Source organism: Pseudorasbora parva, chromosome 11 (assembly GCF_024679245.1).
Source record: "Pseudorasbora parva isolate DD20220531a chromosome 11, ASM2467924v1, whole genome shotgun sequence".
NCBI classification, from domain to species: domain Eukaryota; kingdom Metazoa; phylum Chordata; class Actinopteri; order Cypriniformes; family Gobionidae; genus Pseudorasbora; species Pseudorasbora parva.
Window position 1 is genome coordinate 44,650,957 of NC_090182.1, and position 22,953 is coordinate 44,673,909.

The window sequence follows — 22,953 nt, forward strand, 5'->3', positions numbered from 1 at the left end:
CCCAAAAAGTATTCGTACACTGTTGCATTAGATAAAAAATGTCAACGCATGTCATTTCTTATAAGAAAGCTGCAAAAACATATTTTACAAGCAAAACATTTGACAAAAATATTTTGGTATTTGATATTTAGTCCTCTAATGCAATGTCACATGCACATTTTCCATGTGCCTAAAGTGACCAAACACATTTTAGGGGTCACTGAATGCTGCAATCTTGAAACACTACCATGAACAACAAGTATTTGCATGAAATGCCAGTATTTTGAAATTCTGAATCATAGATTAATTTCTTATTGTATAGATAACAGTGTTAACAGATTTGTCTTGTTTTAGGAGAGCAAGCAAGACTTCCTTCATCCAGCACTGAGATAAAGCCTCCTCCTCATCCTGATCATTTTTATGTTGTTTAAATTTAGTTTTTGCTCTCCCAGCTGCTCTCTGGCTTTTCACCTGCAGGGAACTTAATGGGACAGTCCGAAAGTGCAAAGCGCAGGTCTTTACGGTGCGACAGTCTTTTCCTCTAATGTTACAGCTGTGGATCAGCGTTGGAGCTCACAGGTCATTTGACTCGGGCGAGTATCCGATGCCCCATCCCCGCGGGGCTCTGTTGAAGTTGCGTCGTTTGGACATGGTGGCCAAGGTCATGTCAGGAAGATTTTGAGTCTCCAGAGCTTCAAACCCAATCACAGGAATCACCCTCTGACTGCTCACAGGACCTCCAAATGGCACCGCGGCTCTAAAATAAAAACCAAACGATGGAGATGAGCAGAATCTAAAAGGCTACACCTGTATTAATCTGGATACGTTTGAAAACAGTGTTTCCGTTTCCTCCATACTTAAACATGCTTAAATCATCTTACTGCACATGCATAAAACAATGAAAGTTCACTGAGGTGATACCGAGAAACCAGGCGTAATAAAGTTATAGAATTAAACATTTTTAGAGATTAAAGAAGGCACACTATTCGTCTGGCACATTCATTTCATTAGCAAAATATCCCGCTACATTGCAATCAATCGTCTAAAACACAATCGCCCTCATGTTTAGTTGCAGGACAACAATTGCGAGTACATTTTTGCTGGAATGTAATATGAATCTTTAGCAACACTGAAGTGAAAGCACATACAATTCATTGGGAATGAACCCTTTATGCCGAAAAGGTTCTATACAGGGCTCACCAAGAGCCAAATGAGAGTAAAAATCAGCGAGAATATGAAACAGTCGCCAGTTGACCGGTGACATTTTTATGAGAACATTAACAAATGTGGTGCATCATCATGCTTTGAAGTTTAATCCACCATTTAAATATTTAAGCACTTGAAGATGCAAAAGAGAACTAAATTTGTTACTCATACACTGTGTGAGAAGTTTAGTGTGCGCACACATCCAAAGCCGCATCTCAGATTGTGTCGCAAATACAGAAATTAGTTATGTTTCATGTCGTCTTGTGCTTGCAAAGACATTCGAACAAAATTATGGGGAAAAGTTTTTGTCTTTGCAAGTTTCTTAGGAAACTCTGTCAGTTATGGCTTCCAGTGAACGTAAACAGTCGAGAAAGACAGCGCATGTGTACAGTATCAATATATTGGATCTGTGCATTAGGTCTTAGTGACGGCAGCCTTATATTTCTGATGAAGACTATCCAGTGTTATTTTACATTTGATTACTTTATTGAAAGGAGCTGTATCTAAGAAATTAATTTCAATTAATCATAAATGGCCCTGATATGTCACTAGACATTAAGAATTCATGTTAATTTCAAATACAAATCAAGTCCGACCAGGATATTGTCATTTAAAAGTTGTTGTTGCAGCCCTCAACTGATGTTGATGTTGACATGTTGTGTTTTGGCCTGAAGCTCCGCCCTCCAGCTATCGACCAATCAGAAGTCAGTAGTGTTTGGCCATCCTGGTTGCCAGATCTGCTCTAGTTACCACAGCTGCAGCTACAAACGTTCCTGCTGATCCTGCAGCCAATCTGGCAACCTCGAGTCAGGGGGAGGGGGAGACACAGCTGTACAGTCATTTGAAAGTGATTTCAGTACCAGTTTTGGCCAAAATCACTTCCTTTAATGTCTCTACTTGGAAACTAGCCTGACATCGTCATACTTGCATTGTAGTCAGAATATGAGTCTGATTCTGCTCCATTGGGCTGCGATTATGGGACGTGTTTCAACCAAACCAGGAAAGAAAACGCCTCTGCACTCAATTGGATAGACATACAACCAATCAGAGCAACGGAGTAAGTGACGAGCGACACAACGTTGTCAACAGAACTGAACTGCAAGCAGTGGAAGATGTAGAAGTAGAAGTAGAAGGAGAAGCATGTAAATGTTATTTGCCGGTATTGTGAAAAGAATTTAAGGATACATGGAGTAGTTACCAACACGATCATAATTTTTTAGAGAAATAGTAAAGGTGAATGCATACATGAACAAGTACTCCGATTAGGATTAGAACGAATTCACCCCAAGCGCTCTTTGGTGACGAGGATGATTACATTACTGTTGATCATCTGTCCATAATCGAATAAAGCCCGCCCTGAATATTTGATTGGTCCAAGCAGCTCTGGTTCGAGCATAGTTGCCCCACAATGAATCAAGTCCAGACAGAACTTTCTGACCTCAAATGTTGTGGGCGGGGCTAAGTTCGACTGGACAAACAGGCCACCTGGAAACTACTCTTTACTTGTCTTTAATAATGCTTTAAATGTATATTAGTTAGGCTAATAGTTTTAGCTATGGTATTGAGAATTAGGAATTTTCACTGCCAGTTTCTAAAATTTGGTGTCATATCTGGCTGTTTTTGCAAAAATAGTTTAATGACCGGTAAAATTTAAGTCACCAGCCACGGGCAGGTCTGGCAAAAAGTTTTAGTCCCTGGTTCTGAATAAGGAGAGATGTCTTGATTGCGTTTATTTTAGTCTAGCTATTTACAAGCTTTTTATTCATAGAACATAATTAAAGGTAAATATTAATTAATTAATTAATTAAAATGTTCTATATATGATGTGCCTGACAGAATCCTTAATGATTCTACAAGGAACCTTTTCTTCTAAACTCACATAGGTGTAAACATATCGATCACTACAATATGTCACATGACTAAACGTCATTGTTTTAAAATACCTCTGTTTTCACAATCCACACTACAATAAATTGAAAACATACAATAATTGATCTGCTCTCTGTGTCTGTGTGGAAGGAAGGCTGAAACCTACACTCAAAAAAATTCTGGGTAAAAAACAACCCAATGTTGGGTCAAATATGGACTAACCCAGCAGTTTGGTTGTTTTAACCCAGCGATTGGGTTGTCTTAAGCTAATATTTAACCGAACCGCAGGATTAAACCAACCCAATCACTGGGTTAAAACAACCCAACATTTTTTAGAGTAGTGAAAAGTGTATCCAGTAGACATCCATAATGTGAATATTTTATAAGTATTCAGTGAGATTAAATGGTTTATTCTTCTTGTCTCGATGGTGTAAAGTGGGCATTCAATACAAGAGCTTATCTGGAATGCTTCAGAGAAACTGCATGCAATCTTGTCCAGTTTCAGAGCTATATGTCACTTAATGGAGCCAGACCTGCCAACTCAAGATATTCTTGCCTCTGGATTTGACTTGACATGATGACGCAATTCTCGATTGTATCTTGTGTGCCGGCAGTTCCTTAAATAGTTCCTCAGTCATCCGCTCCTTTGCGGCTCTCGTTTCAAATGGGAAGACGCAGTGGAAACATTGCGGCTCTCTTAAGAGCACTTCATCATTTGATAGTGTGGATTAGTCTTGTTGGGTCTATTTTAGGCACGTAATCAATCACGCAAGAAGCTAATGTGCCGAAACCTCTCCGCGACCCTCAAGGCCACTTCTCGTATCATGTTTTGCCTCCGTTTTCTGGTACTGCGGAGAATAGACTTTAATCCCTCCCAAATAAAGAAATCGTAATAGGGAAATCCCAATCGTGCTCGGATGTCCCAACCCTTACATGGGCCGCAGTATTATGTGTCACGTTATTATGACTGATGTAACTCTTTCTTTTTTGTTTCAGCCGTCCAGCTCTAGGTTTTCAATCAGATTTGCACTTTCAAAACTCTCAATTCCTTTGGTTAGTCGTTTGGCAGGTTGGATTATGTAAGTTTGAATGTACCTTGCATTATTATTATTATTATTATTTTTGCATTATTTTTTACATGCATTTGTTTAGGGCCCCATTTTACATTAGGTGGCCTAAAGTACTCTGTACTTAAGAAAATAAGTACAATGTACTTTACTTACTGTGTTCAAATTGTACTGTAAAACACTTTTGCTGATATTGAGGTGGGATACGAGTATAGAGTTAGGGACAGGTGTGGTGGTGTGGGTCAGTTTAAGGGTAGAGTTAGGGACAGGTGTGGTGGTGTGGGTCAGTTTAAGGGTAGAGTTAGGGTCAGGTGTGGTGTGGGTCAGTTTAAGGGTAGAGTTAGGGACAGGTGTGGTGGTGTGGGTCAGTTTAAGGATAGAGTTAGGGTCAGGTGTGGTGTGGATTAGTTTAAGGGTAGAGTTAGGGTCAGGTGTGGTGGTGTGGGTCAGTTTAAGGGTAGAGTTAGGGACAGGTGTGGTGGTGTGGGTCAGTTTAAGGGTAGAGTTAGGGTCAGGTGTGGTGGTGTGGGTCAGATTAAGGGTAGAGTTAGGGTCAGGTGTGGTGGTGTGGGTCAGTTTAAGGATAGAGTTAGGGTCAGGTGTGGTGTGGATTAGTTTAAGGGTAGAGTTAGGGTCAGGTGTGGTGGTGTGGGTCAGATTAAGGGTAGAGTTAGGGACAGGTGTGGTGGTGTGGGTCAGTTTAAGGATAGAGTTAGGGTCAGGTGTGGTGTGGGTCAGTTTAAGGGTAGAGTTAGGGACAGGTGTGGTGGTGTGGGTCAGTTTAAGGGTAGAGTTAGGGTCAGGTGTGGTGTGGGTCAGTTTAAGGGTAGAGTTAGGGACAGGTGTGGTGGTGTGGGTCAGTTTAAGGATAGAGTTAGGGTCAGGTGTGGTGTGGATTAGTTTAAGGGTAGAGTTAGGGTCAGGTGTGGTGGTGTGGGTCAGTTTAAGGGTAGAGTTAGGGACAGGTGTGGTGGTGTGGGTCAGTTTAAGGGTAGAGTTAGGGTCAGGTGTGGTGGTGTGGGTCAGATTAAGGGTAGAGTTAGGGTCAGGTGTGGTGGTGTGGGTCAGTTTAAGGATAGAGTTAGGGTCAGGTGTGGTGTGGATTAGTTTAAGGGTAGAGTTAGGGTCAGGTGTGGTGGTGTGGGTCAGATTAAGGGTAGAGTTAGGGACAGGTGTGGTGGTGTGGGTCAGTTTAAGGATAGAGTTAGGGTCAGGTGTGGTGTGGATTAGTTTAAGGGTAGAGTTAGGGTCAGGTGTGGTGGTGTGGGTCAGTTTAAGGGTAGAGTTAGGGACAGGTGTGGTGGTGTGGGTCAGTTTAAGGGTAGAGTTAGGGTCAGGTGTGGTGGTGTGGGTCAGATTAAGGGTAGAGTTAGGGTCAGGTGTGGTGGTGTGGGTCAGTTTAAGGGTAGAGTTAGGGACAGGTGTGGTGGTGTGGGTCAGTTTAAGGGTAGAGTTAGGGTCAGGTGTGGTGGTGTGGGTCAGATTAAGGGTAGAGTTAGGGTAAGGTGTGGTGGTGTGGGTCAGATTAAGGGTAGAGTTAGGGTCAGGTGTGGTGGTGTGGGTCAGTTTAAGGGTAGAGTTAGGGTCAGGTGTGGTGGTGTGGATTAGTTTAAGGGTAGAGTTAGGGTCAGGTGTGGTGGTGTGGGTCAGTTTAAGGGTAGAGTTAGGGTCAGGTGTGGTGGTGTGGGTCAGTTTAAGGGTAGAGTTAGGGTCAGGTGTGGTGGTGTGGATCAGTTTAAGGGTAGAGTTAGGGTCAGGTGTGGTGGTGTGGGTCAGTTTAAGGGTGGGTCAGATTAAGGGTAGAGTTAGGGTCAGGTGTGGTGGTGTGGGTCAGTTTAAGGGTAGAGTTAGGGACAGGTGTGGTGGTGTGGGTCAGTTTAAGGGTAGAGTTAGGGTCAGGTGTGGTGGTGTGGGTCAGTTTAAGGGTAGAGTTAGGGACAGGTGTGGTGGTGTGGGTCAGATTAAGGGTAGAGTTAGGGACAGGTGTGGTGGAGTGGGTCAGTTTAAGGGTAGAGTTAGGGACAGGTGTGGTGGTGTGGGTCAGTTTAAGGGTAGAGTTAGGGTCAGGTGTGGTGGTGTGGGTCAGTTTAAGGGTAGAGTTAGGGACAGGTGTGGTGGAGTGGGTCAGTTTAAGGGTAGAGTTAGGGTCAGGTGTGGTGGTGTGGGTCAGTTTAAGGGTAGAGTTAGGGACAGGTGTGGTGGTGTGGGTCAGTTTAAGGGTAGAGTTAGGGACAGGTGTGGTGGTGTGGGTCAGTTTAAGGGTAGAGTTAGGGACAGGTGTGGTGGTGTGGGTCAGATTAAGGGTAGAGTTAGGGACAGGTGTGGTGGTGTGGGTCTGTTTAAGGGTAGAGTTAGGGTCAGGTGTGGTGGTGTGGGTCAGTTTAAGGGTAGAGTTAGGGTCAGGTGTGGTGGTGTGGGTCAGTTTAAGGGTAGAGTTAGGGACAGGTGTGGTGGTGTGGGTCAGTTTAAGGGTAGAGTTAGGGTCAGGTGTGGTGGTGTGGGTCAGTTTAAGGGTAGGTTAGGTGTAAGGGAAGTACCAACTCTATTATTACGAATGTAACTACAGAAATTACAGACGTAATTACATGCTAGTATTTTCAAAATGTAAGTACAATGTAAAAACATGTATGTACACAATAAGTGCATTGTATCAAATGATTAATTAAAATGTTAGTACATAGTAGTTAAGGCCACCTAATATAAAGTGGGTCCTTATTTAGCAGACACTTTTATCCAAGGTGACTTACTAATGACTTGCTTTATCTTTTTACTTCCACTTCCCTGTCATTATTGTCAATATACAATCACATTGACTCCAATGTGAAAAAGGCTCAGCAGAGACTGTACTTCCTTCGTCAGCTGAGGAAGTTCAACCTGCCACAGGACCTGCTGATTCAGTTCTACTCAGCTGTCATTGAGTCTGTTATATGCACCTCCATCACTGTCTGGTTTGGTTCACCTACCAAATCAGACATCAGGAGACTGCAACGTACCATCCGGACTGCAGAGAGGATTATTGGTGCCAAACTGCCAACCGCCCTGTACTCTTCCAGAGTGAGGAAGAGAGCGGGTAAAATCATCACAGACTCCACTCACCCCGGACACCTCTTGTTTGAACTGTTACCGTCAGGACGGCGACTCCGATCACTGGCCACTAGAACATCTAGGCATAGGAACAGTTTCTTCCCACAGGCCATTTCCCTCTTGAACAGTTAACCCCCCCCCCCCCCCCCCCCCCAAGGCAAATGCCTGTAAGTGCAATTATTCCCACTTTTTAGTGCAATATCTCCTAAACTCAGGTGATTACTTATATTACTTATATTATTTATTATTTATATTTATTCTCTCCACCCAAATACTGTAAATGCTCATAATCTATGTCTTCTGACTAAACGTAACCGTGACCTTATACTGTTCATATTTTTCTTCATATTTTTCTTCTTAGAATTTTTTATTACCGTGTTGTATTGTATTGTTTATGTGCACTGGAAGCTTCAGCACCAAAAAAAATTCCTTGTGTGTGAAAGCACACTTGGCAATAAAGCTCTTTCTGATTCTGATTCTGATTCTGATTATCTGAAATGTGTACTCTATCAGTCATTTAAAAAAGGCCAAAAATAATAATAAATATGCAACAGTTGTCAGTAAAAATTGTTTCAAGCAAAAAAAGTCCCTGGAACATTGCTGTTGGACAATGACAACATTCATATCATCTGATTATTTTTTTTAAGGTTTTAATGCACAAAAAATAGTAGGAACTGACTGAAATCACCAATTGCAAATGTGTTTAAATGCACGTTTATTCCTTTAGGAGATGTTTAGCTGGAGCTACGCAGCTTTCAAGCGTCAGTTGCACCAGTCCACCTAAAAACCAAGTCAAGTTTAACAGGGACAAGCACTTTTAAGGAAGGACTCACTTTGGGACACTGATGATTTCTGGAGATATGACAACATCCTCTTTGTACAGCATCACTACTGGTATTTATGAACAACTGCAGAACTGATATCTTTATTATATTATTTGGTAATGTCATTTAAAGTACATCATGATAAACACTTGGCTTATGTTTACATACAATATTTCAACTGTAAATAAATTATAAATGTCAGCTAGTTCATTACCTGTGTAGTGATGTATGTTAATGTTATTGTCTATTGTGTTTCAACGCAATTAAAGGAACATAGTGAGCATCGATGCTATTGGTTTTCACAGGGAATTGTGGGACTTTTTAAAAAAGCGTACGTATCCCTGGAAGGTTTCTGCGACTGAAATGACTCTCTGACCTGTGCTGAACTGAACTAGGGGGCTGATTGAAACGCACCCTTAGTATGTCATAATGATACAGAGCTCCTAAAGAGCCATGGGGATGGACAAAACAACTTTGCATTGATGGCAAAACTTTTGAGTTCTTTGCGAGCGAACTGAAGATTTTTTTTGGCGAAGAAAATATTTTTGTGTGGAAAATCAGGAGAGCATTTATGCATAGCAGTGAAGCGAGGCAACTGACACTGGTAGTTCACATGATAATGACAACATAATGAATGTACTACATCCAGATTTCATTCATACTACACCGATCAGGCATAAGATTATGACCTCCTTCCTAATATTGTGTTGGTCTGCCTTTTGCTGCCAAAACAGTCCTGACCCATCGAGGCATGGACTCCACTAGACCCCTGAAGGTGTTGTGGTATCTGGCACCAAGATGTTAGTAGCAGATCATTTAAGTCCTGTAAGGTGTGAGGTGGGGCCTCCATGGATTGAACTTGTTTGTTTTGCACGTCCCACAGATGCTCGATTGGATTGAGATCTGGAGAATATGGAGGCCTCAACACCTCAAACTCGTTGTTGTGCTCCTCAAACCATTCCTGAATTATTTCTGCTTTGTGGAAGGAGCATTATCCTGCTGGAAGAGCCACAGCCACCAGGGAACACCCAAGATTTCCCAGCAGAACATTGCCCAAAGCATCCTACTGCCTCCGCCAGCTTACCTTCTTCCCATAGTGCATCCTGGTGCCATGTGTTCCCCAGGTAATTGACGCACATGCATCCTGCCATCCACGTGATGTAAAAGAAAACGTGATTCCTCAGACCAGGCCACCTTCTTCCATTGCTCCGTGGTCCAGTTCTGATGCTCACGTGCCACTGTTGGTGCTTTCGGCGGGGTCAGGGGTCAACATGGGCACCCTGACTGGTCAGCGGCTATGCAGCCCCATACGCAACAATCTGTGATGAACTGTGTATTCTGACACCTTTCTATCAGAACCAGCATTAACTTCTTGAGCAATATAAGCTACATTAGCTTGTCTTTTTGATCGGACCATACGGGCCAGCCTTCGCTCCCCACGTGCATCAATGAGCCTTGGCCGCCCATGACCCTGTGTCCGGTTCTCCACTGTTCCTTCCTTGGAGCACTTTTGATAGATACTGACCACTGCAGACCGGGAACAGCCCACAAGAGCTGCAGTTTTGGAGATGCTCTGACCCAGTCGTCTAGCCGTCCCAATTTGGCCCTTGTCAAACTCGCTCAAATCCTTACACTTGCACATTTTTCCTGCTTCTAACACATCAAGTCTGAGGACAAAATGTTCACTTGCTGCCTGTTATTAGTTATAATCAGTGTTGTTCACTTCACCCGGTCAAAATGTTATGCATGATCGGTATATATAGAACTTTTTTTTTTGGCGTCTGCAAAGTAATTGTTCAAAATAAGTACCTGATTATGTGATTTTGGACACAGCCTATGGTTTGTTTTTGTATTGTCGTCTTACCTGTTAAAGCACCTGTAGTTCGCTGGTGGGAGTTTCTGTGGCGGTTGCGGTATCTGAGTGTTGAGTGAGGAGAGAAGCTCTTCACTTTCTCCCAGGGCTTCCTGCCACGGGGAACAATAAGACTTCGGGATCACTGTGGCGTTGAATTTCTCTCGAGGGATCTCCCTTAGCGGTCCGGAGTAGCCTAAAAGGACAGGATGGTGCTTCGTGATTCATAGGGCCAATTATAGAGGGAGCTTTGCTGTCCCAAAGCACATTCTAGCATGCTACAGTGTTTAGCTCATAGGGTTCGCACAGGACTAGCACGCAAACGCATTAGCGGAAATTATTCGGACCTGTCTGTCCCTTCAGGGGCAACAGGCAGATAAGGAGACGGAAACAGGAGATGGATGTTTATTAAGGGATCCACAGACGGAGAAGAACATTAGACAGAGTTAATTATGAGCAGCAGAGGAAAGCTAATGATAATAGCTCATTACATACATGAAGTCTGAAGCTGCTGTCAAAGACATCAGAAATGTGTACAATATTCCTCTTACACACTGCAAAAATAATTTTCTTAACAACTAGTTCTGTTTTTTTCCAGTTAACAGACACAGAAGCAAGATAAATGTACTACATAATATATTCATTTGTTTTTATTATATATCTATGTCTTATAGTTATAGTATTTAAGACTTTAAGTTTTAGTAATTTTGTAATGTTATATTTTTTTTATTACTTAAATATTTTTTATAATTTTACATTATTAATAATATACAGTTTTAATAATTTTAAAGAGAACTTCAATCTTATTTCAGTTTTTTTCATTGTTGTTTTTTTAAGTTTAAGTTTTTCTTTTAATATCTATATTTTATTTTACTTAACCTTTATTTAAAATTACTGAAAATTATATATATATATAAAAAAAAAAATTCTCAAGTACATTTATCTTGTTTTAGGGATTTTTAGATATTTTACTGTAGAACAAAAGAGAGTAATTTTTGCAGTCTAAGTTTTTATGTGTACTGACTTTGAATCAGGTTTATTAACATTATTAACAATGTATTAATCTTACTAAGACCATTTAACATTTATATGAATGTATGATTCACATTAGCTCGCTGTGGTTTTTGGTTCACTGCTGTGTGATTTCTGCGATGTTGTGAATTAATATTTAAATGAGGTATCAGAGGATACTTTGGGATTTAGGTTTGCTCAAGTCATAGCCTGACAAGCCAGACCCACATCAAGATGTTTGGTCTGGAAACTCACCATTGACAGCTCAATCCGAGGGGTGGATAAACGGCTGTCTGTCAAACTCCCTCTGCACGCGATAGGATAGCGCTACACCAACCAGAGCAACGAAGGTGAAGCAGAGCTCGTTGACTGATTAAACATTCGCCATATCCGGTCGGCTAAACTCTGAACACATCTTCCCTTTTTAAGAATGACTTCAGTGCCGTTCTTTGTTCTTTTCTCAGAGAAAAGCTTAACTCCAAGTCTTCCAGAGTCGCGGTCAGAGCTGATTCGAAAGACCGCCGCCGTTCGCCAGTTTTTGTGTTTACTAGAAGCACGCAAACGCAACTCGGCCGTCGTCATTATGGCCCCGCCTGCCGACTCTATACATGATGTGATTGGGCCGTCCAGATTTTGAGGAACACAGCTCAGAGGTATTAAGAGTTCCTAGACGACACTTGCGGGCAAATTAAATTTGCTGCCGCTAGGGTGCGTCTAGATTTCTAGGCTACTCAAGTCACTGACCCTGAGCTTGAACAACAGGTACATATTTACTATGTGTTATGTGATATAATTAGAGCTGCAACTAACGATTATTTTTTCTGTCGACTAATCTAACGATTATTTTTTCGATTAGTCGACTAATCTAACGATTAATTTTTTTACCGTTTGACATTTTTCAAAATTCTGTGGCACCCCCTTACATAAGTTACGCTAGAGGTGTAACAGTACAGACTGCTCACAGTTCGCTTTGTATCACGGTTTTAGGTTCACGTTTCAGTACAGTTCTGTATTTGCTATGTTCAGGGGAAAAAGGACTACTGTCAAATGAAAATAAAGAAAAAAGAACAGATAACTTAAATAGAAGCAGCAGCACAAATAAATACTATTGAGCAAAGATGAGAATAAAATAAACAATGCTTTTCAGGATTTTCAGGTAGGTCTAACATTAGTTTTTAGAGAAATGGAATGAAGTAATCAAAAGTAAAATAACAACACATTTAACTGTTTAAAATTAAAAAAAAAAATCGTTATTAAACTTACAAAAGCTATTCAGTCAGGAGCAGTGAGTGATGTCTTTATCTTTTGTTTGACATTAAACAGACAGCAGTGAAGGCTACTGCCCCTTTAAGACCCACGGATAGTCGTCGTATTTTCTGTATAAAGTTCACTTAAGGCGAGTAGGCTATGACATTTTGACATACTTTTTGTGAGTTTGTCCGTTTAAGCACAGGATTTGAAAGATAACTCAATATTTGCGCGCTTTGGGATGAGTGCACAGAGACAGATCTTCTCATTCGCGTCTCCTGGCTACACGGGGGTGATGACTGTGAAAATGACTGCTCATATTCGGACGTAGGCTACAGCAGCACTCGCATGCGTTTTATAAAGTTTACAAAGAGAGACCGTTTTGCCCACGTTTTTCTTTTATTATCGCTGTTGTTGTAGTGTATACCTGAGGAGTCAGCACGTATCCATCGACAGAAACATACAGCATTATTTTCAAGTTACAACCCATATTTAAAGATGCGTCATCAGATGTGAGATGAACCGCGGCGTAAGTGCGTCCCGGCATCTTTTGCTCGGGATCCCGGTTGGGAAACACTGGTCTGTATTGATTGACACCGCGCTGGTTTGTTTAGAATTATAATGAGCGCCGTAACCTCGTGATGAAGGCGTGTCGCAACTTTGTTATTCAACTGCTCTGGTTTTAAAAGCTGTGTGACACTAAATGCGCCAAAATGCAATAAAACTTGTTTTACGGTCGATGCAACCCACGCGCGTGTGTGTGTGTGTGTGTGTGTGTGTGTGTGAGAGAGAGAGTGAGTGAGTGAGTAAGAGACGCGCAAAAGGGCGGAGAGAGAATTTAAGGAAATGCAGCTAAACGAATATGCGTGCGTCTTTTAAATAGCGTAAAAATGAATGAATGACGAATGTGGCGGCCGTTATTGATTATGTGGCAGTCCGCCACAAATTAGTCTATGTGTGGGAAACACTGTTTGGCCTCTGTTTAAAGTATTCCCATACTTTTGATATTCGCTGTCTAGGTTTTTGTGATAGAACCAGGAGCAGAAGCCAACATTACGCGAGATGAACGTCTGACACGACGCGTCGACGCATTTCACGAACGTCGACGTATTTCCGTAGTCGACGTCATCGATGACGTCGACGCGTCGTTGCAGCACTAGATATAATGTAATTATCCAAACCCATGTGTGAGAAGTTACATCAAATCTCTTGGATATTAGTAATGTTGGTCAAAAGAGCTGTGGTATTAAAAACAAAACATCATGAGCAAAGACTGAACTGCTAGAAGCGATAGGAGTTTGTGTACCTGGTGCGAGGACGTTTGGGGTTCCTTTCTTGGCCACTGTGTTCTTCAGGCTGGTGACGAGACTGTGTTTGCCGGCCACTGGATACAGCAGGTTTTCTTTCCCTCCCTGCATGTCTGTCATCATGTGGTTCTGGTTCTGGATTTGATTCTGATCCATGTCGTTCTGATGGAAGAGTTTCAGGATGGAAAAGTTTGTTCAATGTCTTGTAAAGCATAATTGCAAGACCTTCAAACTTTTTGTAATGGACAAACATGTTTTATGTAATCAGACATTGCAGTTTGGAGCAAAAGAATGTGAGACTGGTATATGCAGTTTTATTACCTCATTAAAGCAATTCCAGGTGACATTCTGGGGATTTAAAGTTCCCATGAAATCAAAATATAAGTTTTATTGGCTTTTATTATGAGCCTTTCTGTTGCCTAAGCTAGTGTGCTCTTAAACATTGGCAAAGTTCATGTGATCGAGTCGGTCCAGAGTCATGACAGCACAGAGCAGATCATGTGATCGAGTCGGTCCAGAGTCACGACAGCACAGAGCAGATCATGTGAACGAGTCGGTCCAGAGTCACGACAGCACAGAGCGGATCATGTGATCGAGTCGGTCCAGAGTCACGACAGCACAGAGCGGATCATGTGAACGAGTCGGTCCAGAGTCACGACAGCACAGAGCGGATCATGTGAACGAGTCGGTCCAGAGTCACGACAGCACAGAGCGGATCATGTGATCGAGTCGGTCCAGAGTCACGACAGCACAGAGCGGATCATGTGATCGAGTCGGTCCAGAGACACGACAGCACAGAGCGGATCATGTGATCGAGTCGGTCCAGAGACACGACAGCACAGAGCGGATCTTGTGATCGAGTCGGTCCAGAGTCACGACAGCTCAGAGCGGATCATGTGAACAAGACGGTCCAGAGTCACGACAGGACAGAGCGGATCATGTGGTGGAGTCGGTCCAGAGACACGACAGCACAGAGCGGATCATGTGATCGAGTCGGTCCAGAGTCACGACAGCACAGAGCGGATCATGTGATCGAGTCGGCCCAGAGTCATGACAGCGCAGAGCGGATCATGTGATAGAGTCGGTCCAGAGTCACGACAGCACAGAGTGGATCATGTGATCGAGTCGGTCCAGAGTCACGACAGCACACAGTGGATCATGTGATTGAGTCGGCCCAGAGTCACGACAGCACAGAGCGGATCATGTGATCGAGTCGGTCCAGAGACACGACAGCACACAGTGGATCATGTGATCGAGTCGGTCCAGAGTCAAGACAGCACAGAGCGGATCATGTGATCGAGTCGGTCCAGAGACACGACAGCACAGAGCGGATCATGTGATAGAGTCGGTCCAGAGACACGACAGCACAGAGCGGATCATGTGATCGAGTCGGTCCAGAGACACGACAGCACAGAGCGGATCATGTGATCGAGTCGGTCCAGAGACACGACAGCACAGAGCGGATCATGTGATCGAGTCGTCCAGAGACACGACAGCACAGAGCGGATCATGTGATCGAGTCGGTCCAGAGTCACGACAGCACAGAGCGGATCATGTGATCGAGTCGGTCCAGAGTCACGACAGCACAGAGCGGATCATGTGATCGAGTCGGTCCAGAGTCACGACAGCACAGAGCGGATCATGTGATCGAGTCGGTCCAGAGTCACGACAGCACAGAGCGGATCATGTGATAGAGTCGGTCCAGAGTCACGACAGCACAGAGTGGATCATGTGATCGAGTCGGTCCAGAGTCACGACAGCACACAGTGGATCATGTGATTGAGTCGGCCCAGAGTCACGACAGCACAGAGCGGATCATGTGATCGAGTCGGTCCAGAGACACGACAGCACACAGTGGATCATGTGATCGAGTCGGTCCAGAGTCAAGACAGCACAGAGCGGATCATGTGATCGAGTCGGTCCAGAGACACGACAGCACAGAGCGAGTCGGTCCAGAGACACGACAGCACAGAGCGGATCATGTGATCGAGTCGGTCCAGAGACACGACAGCACAGAGCGGATCATGTGATCGAGTCGGTCCAGAGACACGACAGCACAGAGCGGATCATGTGATCGAGTCGTCCAGAGACACGACAGCACAGAGCGGATCATGTGATCGAGTCGGTCCAGAGTCACGACAGCACAGAGCGGATCATGTGATCGAGTCGGACACAAAATTATATTTTAAAGAGATGGATAAGATTAAAGAGGAAACTGTGGCTTTATGGAGCTCACCGGCTTCGTCTAATCAATTTTAGATACTTTTAAAATAGCTCAGTGGACTACTTCTACTTACTACCACTCAGGTATTTATAGCTCAGTGTATTTATAACTCAGGTATTTATAGCTCAGTGGACCACATTCTACTTACTACCACTCAGGTATTTCTGTGAATAATACATTGAGACAATTATTAATGAAAAAGCTGATTATTTTATATTATTACTAATTTTTAGTTATTACATTTTTTTATATGACTATAGTTTTTAGTTTTAGTTATTTTAGTACTTCAACTTTAAATTTACTTATTTACTTTAATTTTTTACTAAGTTTAAGTTATTGTATAGTATAATATTTTAATATTTTGTATCCAATATTTGGTATATTTTACTTTTTATTTTATATATATATATATATTAAAAGTTATGTTTATTAAAAGTTATATATAAATATATAAATGTGTGTGTGTGTGTGTGTGTGTGTGTGTGTGTGTGTGTGTGTGTGTGTGTATATATAGGTAACAATAACAAGCAATAATTAAATGTTGCCTTTGCAAATAGCTGAAATGAAATATGCTTATGTGTGTCCTCAAAGTTGATGTGTTAGAAGCTAGAAAAATGGGCAAGCATAATGATTTAAGCAAGTTTGACAAAAGACAAATTGTGATGGCTAGACGACTGGGTCAGAGCATCTCCAAAACTGCAGCTCTTGTGGGCTGTTCCCGGTCTGCAGTGGTCAGTATCTTTAAGATCAGTCAGGGTGCCCATGTTGACCCCTGACCCCGCCGAAAGCACCAACAGTGGCACGTGAGCATCAGAACTGGACCATGGAGCAATGGAAGAAGGTGGCCTGGTCTGAGGAATCACGTTTTCTTGACATCAGGTGGATGGCCGGGTGTGTGTGTGTCACTTACCTGGGGAACACATGGCCCCAGGATGCACTATGGGAAGAAGGCGAGCCGGCAGAGGCAGTGTGATGCTTTGGGCAATGTTCTGCTGGGAAACCTTGGGTCCTCCATCCATGTGGATGTTACTTTGACACGCTCCACCTACCTAAGCATTATTGCAGACCGGTATTCTGGTGACTGTGGCTCTTCCAGCAGGATAATGCTCCTGACACAAACCCCAAATGCTTCAGGAATGGTTTGAGGAGCACAACAACGAGTTTGAGGCGTTGACTCTGCCTCCAAATTCCCCAGATCTAAATCCAATCGAGCATCTGTGGGATGTGCTGAACAAACAAGTCTGATCCATGGAGGTCCCACCTCACAACTTACAGGATTTAAAAGATCTGCTGCTAACATCTTGGTGCCAGATACCACAGCACACCTTCAGGGGTCTAGTGGAGTCCATGCCTTGATGGGTCAGGGATGTTTTAGCAGCAAAAGGGGGACTAACTCAATATTAGAACATAATGTTATGCCTATTATATATACTGTATATATCTTATTTAATTAATGCATTTTTTATGGTTTAGCTTTTAGTCTGTTAGCGATAATCAGTCTGGCAATAAACTGTAGTGCATAACTCATATCTTTATGCTTAAGGCATGAATCATCCTCAGATCATGTGAGTTGTTGAGCAGGTGTGCTGTTCCTTCACTCATCAGACTTATGCCTCTTCTGTAGTGTTTTTTCTGATAAATTGCGTGAATGTCTCTTACATATATGAAGGTGTGACCGTCTCCAGAGTTCTCCAGCGTGTATCTCTCCACTCTCTTCTGACGCTCCTGGAACATTATGGATCCTCTGTTGGTGTTCAGGTTCAGCTCCTCCATCATCACATCCTTAGGAACGCTGATCTTCTTCCCAAGGTTCAGACCTACACACACACACACACACACACACACACACACACACACACACACACACACACACACACACACACACGCACGATCATGGAGAGTAGTGCCATTACTTCATTTTCTTCTATTGTTTTATACTACACACTAGTACCGATAAAATGTTTTGGGACTGTAAAACATTTTTTGATCACAGGAATAAATAACACTTTACCATATAATCACATAGAAAACAGTTGTTTTAAATCGCAACAATAGTTTACAATTTTACAGTATATTTTATGAAATAATGCTCTGAGCAGAAGAGACTTCTTTCAAAACAATCTCACTGACCCAAAATGATGTAATTTGGTGTCCTTGTGGTCAAGATCTGGAGTGATATTTTATGTTCTAATAAGACAGTGACATTAAGAGGGACTTTGCATTCCAAATACTATGTATACTCTTTGTATATTTTCTTTTCCCTGAGAGGGTGAAGAACATTGTTTTGTGACTGATGGCAGTCTGATATCTTGCATTTTAGTTGTCTCTGGGTTCTTATGTCACGTTTGTTGTGTTATTTAGCTACACACCTGATTGCCAAAAAGTTGGGACACTGAACAAATTGTGAATAAAGAATGCAATGATGTGGAAGTTTCAAATTTCAATATTTTATTCGGAATACAACATAGATGACATATCAAATGTTTAAACTGAGAAAATGTATAATTTTAAGGGAAAAATAAGTTGATTTTAAATTCCATGGCATCATCATATCTCAAAAAAGTTGGGATAAGGCCATGTTTACCCCTGTGTGTCATCCCCTCTTCTTTTTATAACAGTCTGGGGACTGAGGAGACAAGCTGCTCAAGTTTAGGAATAGGAATGTTGTCCCGTTCTTGACTAATACAGACTTCTAGCTGCTCAACTTTCTTAGGTCTTCTTTGTCGCATCTTCCTCTTTATGATGTGCCAAATGTTTTCTATTGGTGAAAGATCTGGACTGCAGGCTGGCCATTTCAGTATCCGGATCCTTCTTCTACGCAGCCATGAGTTTGTAATTGATGCAGTATGTGGTCTGGCATTGTCATGTTGGAAAATGCAAGGTCTTCCCTGAAAGAGACGGCATCTGGATGGGAGCATATGTTGTTCTTGAACTGGGATATACCTTTCAGCATTGATGGAGCCTTTCCAGATGTGTAAGCTGCTCATGCCACACACACTCATGCGACCCCATACCATCAGAGATGCAGCTTCTGAACTGAGCGCTGATAACAACTTGGGTTGTCCTTGTCCGGATGACATGGCGTCCCAGTTTTCCAAAAATATATATATTTTTTGATTCGCCTGACCACAGAACAGTTTTCCACTTCGCCACAGTCCATTTTAAATAAGCCTTGGCCCAGAGAAAACGCCTGCGCTTCTGGATCATGTTTAGATATGGCTTCTTTTTTGACCTGTAGAGTTTTAGCCGGCGACGGCGAATGGTACGGTGGATTGTGTTCCAATGTATTCTGGAAGTATTCCTGAGCCCGTGTTGTGATGTCCATTATAGTATCATTCCTGTATGTGATGCAGTGCCGTCTAAGGGCTGAAGATCATGGGCATCCAGTATGGTTTTCCAGCCATGACCCTTACACACAGGGATTGTTTCAGATTCTCTGAATATTTGGATGATATTCTGCACTGCAGATGATGATAACGTCAAACTCTGCCATTTGTCTCTGAGAAACTCTTTCTGATATTGGTCCCCTATTTTTCGCCACAGCATTGGGGGAATTGGTGATCCTCTGCCCATCTTGACTTCTGAGAGACACTGCCACTCTGAGAGGCTCTTTTTATACCCAATCATGTTGCCAGTTGACCTAATAAGTCGCAAATTTGGTCCTCCAGCTGTTCCTAATATGTACATTTAACTTTTCCGACCTCTTACTGCTACCTGTCCTAACTTTTTTGGGATGTGTAGCTCTCATGAAATCCAAAATGAGCCAATATTTGGCATGACATTTCAAAATGTCTCACGTTCAACATTTGATATGTTATCTATATTCTGTTGTGAAAAAAATATAAGTTTATGAAATTTGTAAATTATTGGATTCCTTTTTTTATTCACAATTTGTACAATGTCCCAACTTTTTTGGAATCCGGTTTGTAACTGATGATTATTATTAGACTGTCTGGATGTGAAAGCTTTGGACTCGCCCTAAAGTGGCATTTTCAATAAGGGCATTCATGTCCCCCGGCCAGGACTCATGCTGGCATATTCTTATAAAATTCCCTCTCCAGAGTTGGATTCAGCTGAGCTGGAGTTGTCATGATGCCAGATCAGACATGGTGGCTGGTGTGTGTGTGTGTGTGTGTGTGTGTGTGTGTGTGTGTGTGTAAGAGAGAGAGAGAGAGAGAGAGAGAGCGTGCATGTGTGTGTCTTACCTCCCTTTGCCTCTCTGCTCAGGATCATGGCCTGCTGCTGTCTCTGTTTGGTGAGATTATGATGTGCGTTCTGCATCTCGACCTGCACACACATCAACATCACAGCGAATTATTTACATAGTAAAAATATGTGTCATAAATTATTTTGTTAATAATAACAACAACAACAATATAACAACATTATCATGACTATTATATATTACATAAATATTAAATGCAATAATATTAATTGTATTATTATTATTACTATTAATGCTAATACTATTACTACTAATAAGTGTTTAATTGATACAGTGTTAAGTTCTACTCTAGTTGTGTACTAGTAATGCTTTGTAACTGTAACATTCTGTATATTTAAATGTATTTATTTTAATATTTAATTTTAATAATATTTAAAAAATACATTCTTACAATAAAATAATTTATTATTATAAAAATTATAAAATCATAGTACTGTGTAAAATTGTAATAGATATTTATTTATTTATTTATATTTTTGTATATTTTATTACATGTATTGCTTTATATTTGACTAATAAAATATTTAAAAACAGATGGTCTCTATAAATAATTAAAAATTAAAAACAATTATTTATAATAAAATAATTGTCTTATTACTGAAAAATAAATGTATTAGTTACCTCTGTTATATTTTATTTGACATATTTTTATTTTAATATTTAAAAAAATATTAGTATAATAATAAAATAATTATTGAAAAGAATAAAATTATAGTATTGCATCAAAATATGATTTGCATGTTGATTTAATTTTATAGCTAACAGCCTATTTAATAATTGATACTGAATTGGTATTTGACATGACAGAGCATGACATACTGGCCTGGTTTCACAGTCAGAGTTTAGATTAAGCCAGAATTAAGCCTTAGTTTGATTAGGACATGTAAGTAACTTTAATAAACGTGCCTTAGAGAAGAAAAAAAACATTACTGGTTGCATCTTGAGACAAAACAATATGTCAGTGCAAGTGGCTTTCAGTTAAATAGCTCAAACATGCATGTTATTCTGGGACTAGCTTAAGCCTCGCCTTTGAAACCGGTGGAAAGTGTGTTTTTATGTAAAGTAAAATAATGACCCTCAAAATCAACTCTAGGTGGTAAATATAGTCCTCTAATGAAAGTTATTTGAGATGTTTGAGACTAAAAAATAATGAATGCCTTTTGACCAAATCTTTTGACTGGAGATGCTGTATGCTTTTTCTCCCATTGGAGACATTTTTATGAAAAAAAGTGTATTTATATTGTTTCCTGGTCTACTAAATGCTATCAGCTTAGTTTAGTTTATCTGTTCCCATAGAAGCTACAGGAGGCATTTTGTCATCCTAAAACTTCAGATTTTACAGATTTGATTTTGTTTACACAGCTGGCGTGAGGATTAGATGACCAGACAACACACACACACACACACATGCACAGATCTTTCCCTTGTCCTCAGGCTTACCTGAGTGTGTGCTGGAGATGAGGCTGTTGTGTGTCTTGGCTGATCTCTGTGAGTGTGAGAGCGCAGAAGGGTGAAGCTGCTTTCTATAGACTCGCCGCCTGTGCTGCCGATGACATCATCGCCGCAAATTTAGCCAAACGACAAGAGCTAAAAGGGGCAAAGCATTTAGTCCCTGACGCACACCTGCCAACCCCTCATAATAAAAACCTGATGCCGCTTTTGCGTGTGGAGCAGTCAAAGGCTGCCTGAATGTTGTGTGACTGTGTATTTGTGTTCGTTGTCATAGGAGATGGTCACTCAGTCCAAAATGTCCATTCACAAGAAGGATAACTATAAAAAAATATAGCTGCAAACAGCAATTAAGAGGCCAAGCACAAAAAAGGCACAATAAGTCATGCCAACATGGCTAGGAGTGTCAGACCAACTGCAACAACGAGCAGCTAAATATATATTAAGATGATTTAAGGCAAAATGGGTGAAAAACCAGATATAATCACTAATAATGTAATTTCCCCCAGCTTCACAGACAAGGCTTAAGCCTAGTCCTAGACTCAAATACATGTTTGAGATGTTTTAGCTGAACGCAACTTGCATTGGCATGTCTTTAAACATGTAAGTGCAATTGTTTTTGTCTCAAGATGCACACCAGTAATGTTTTTGTCCAAGGCACATTTATAAAAGCTTAAATGTCCTAATTGACTAAATGACATAAACAATTTGTTTGGTGTCAATATGCCAAATCATTGCAGAGTTACAGCCTACAGTATAGTTTTTTCATCATGCTATCAAATTTGTTGATGCGGAATATGAAAATGGTTTCGTCTGTTGAAACGAAATCCAAACTTTTTTTTGCCAGAATAGTCTGAAGTTGAAACAAATTTATATAAATTGGACAAGTGGTCTTGGAGAAGCTTGTAGGAAAAAGTAGGTTTTTCCACACAAAAAAAAGGCAGACAGGTAGTTCGACAGACTACGGCAGAATTGGTATTCATGTTCTCAGCATGACCCAGTTTCATTATAATAACCCTAATTTAGTCAAAAGTTAGTTTTTATTTTTTTTATTGGTGCTGCCCCAAATTGGTGGTGCCCTAAAAAACTGAGTGCCACCAGGGCATGGTGTTTTGTAATCATAAAGACATGCCAATGCGTTTGAAAAATATGGCATTTTACGACAAAATTCAGAATGGCCAATATGGAAAATTAGGTATCATTCAACCTGGAATGCTGCACCGACTTTTTGGCCAAACCGTTCAGAAGTTATAAGCAAAAATAACCATTTTTCAGATCTCCTGACCACTAGGGGGCACTGTGTCGAAACAGTTCAGGTAGCCTCAGGTCATGGTTGTCATAACCGTAGATATCCATAATAAAGACTAGATGTCTTACGGCGGAGTCACCATCTTCATCACCGGCGGCCATCTTGTCACAGGCAAGCTTTCGGTCGGGCTCTGTGGAACCTGATGTAAGATGAGTGATCTGTGCGAACATAAATACTCTTATCTCTCTGAAATCTTGACGGATTTTCAAATGGTTTGGTTTCTTACAAACGTTATTAACATGGTTACAAATCTGGATGCTTTAACACATTGAAATTGCAGCTTTTCGTTTCGGTAAACG

The 22,953-nt window shown here is 41.4% G+C and overlaps 1 protein-coding gene across 1 annotated transcript; it reads right to left on the bottom strand.

The window, feature by feature from the left end:
- Positions 1 to 33: 33 nt before the first annotated feature.
- Positions 34 to 21,474, bottom strand: myoz3a (myozenin 3a). Its single transcript, XM_067458083.1, has 6 exons — positions 21,337 to 21,474; positions 19,877 to 19,958; positions 17,331 to 17,488; positions 13,447 to 13,609; positions 9,894 to 10,077; positions 34 to 736 (listed from the first exon to the last, which is right to left on the bottom strand). Exons 2-6 carry the CDS (start codon positions 19,950 to 19,952, stop codon positions 553 to 555), a joined length of 765 nt encoding a protein of 254 aa, XP_067314184.1. The 5' UTR covers positions 19,953 to 19,958; positions 21,337 to 21,474; the 3' UTR covers positions 34 to 552.
- Positions 21,475 to 22,953: the final 1,479 nt, after the last annotated feature.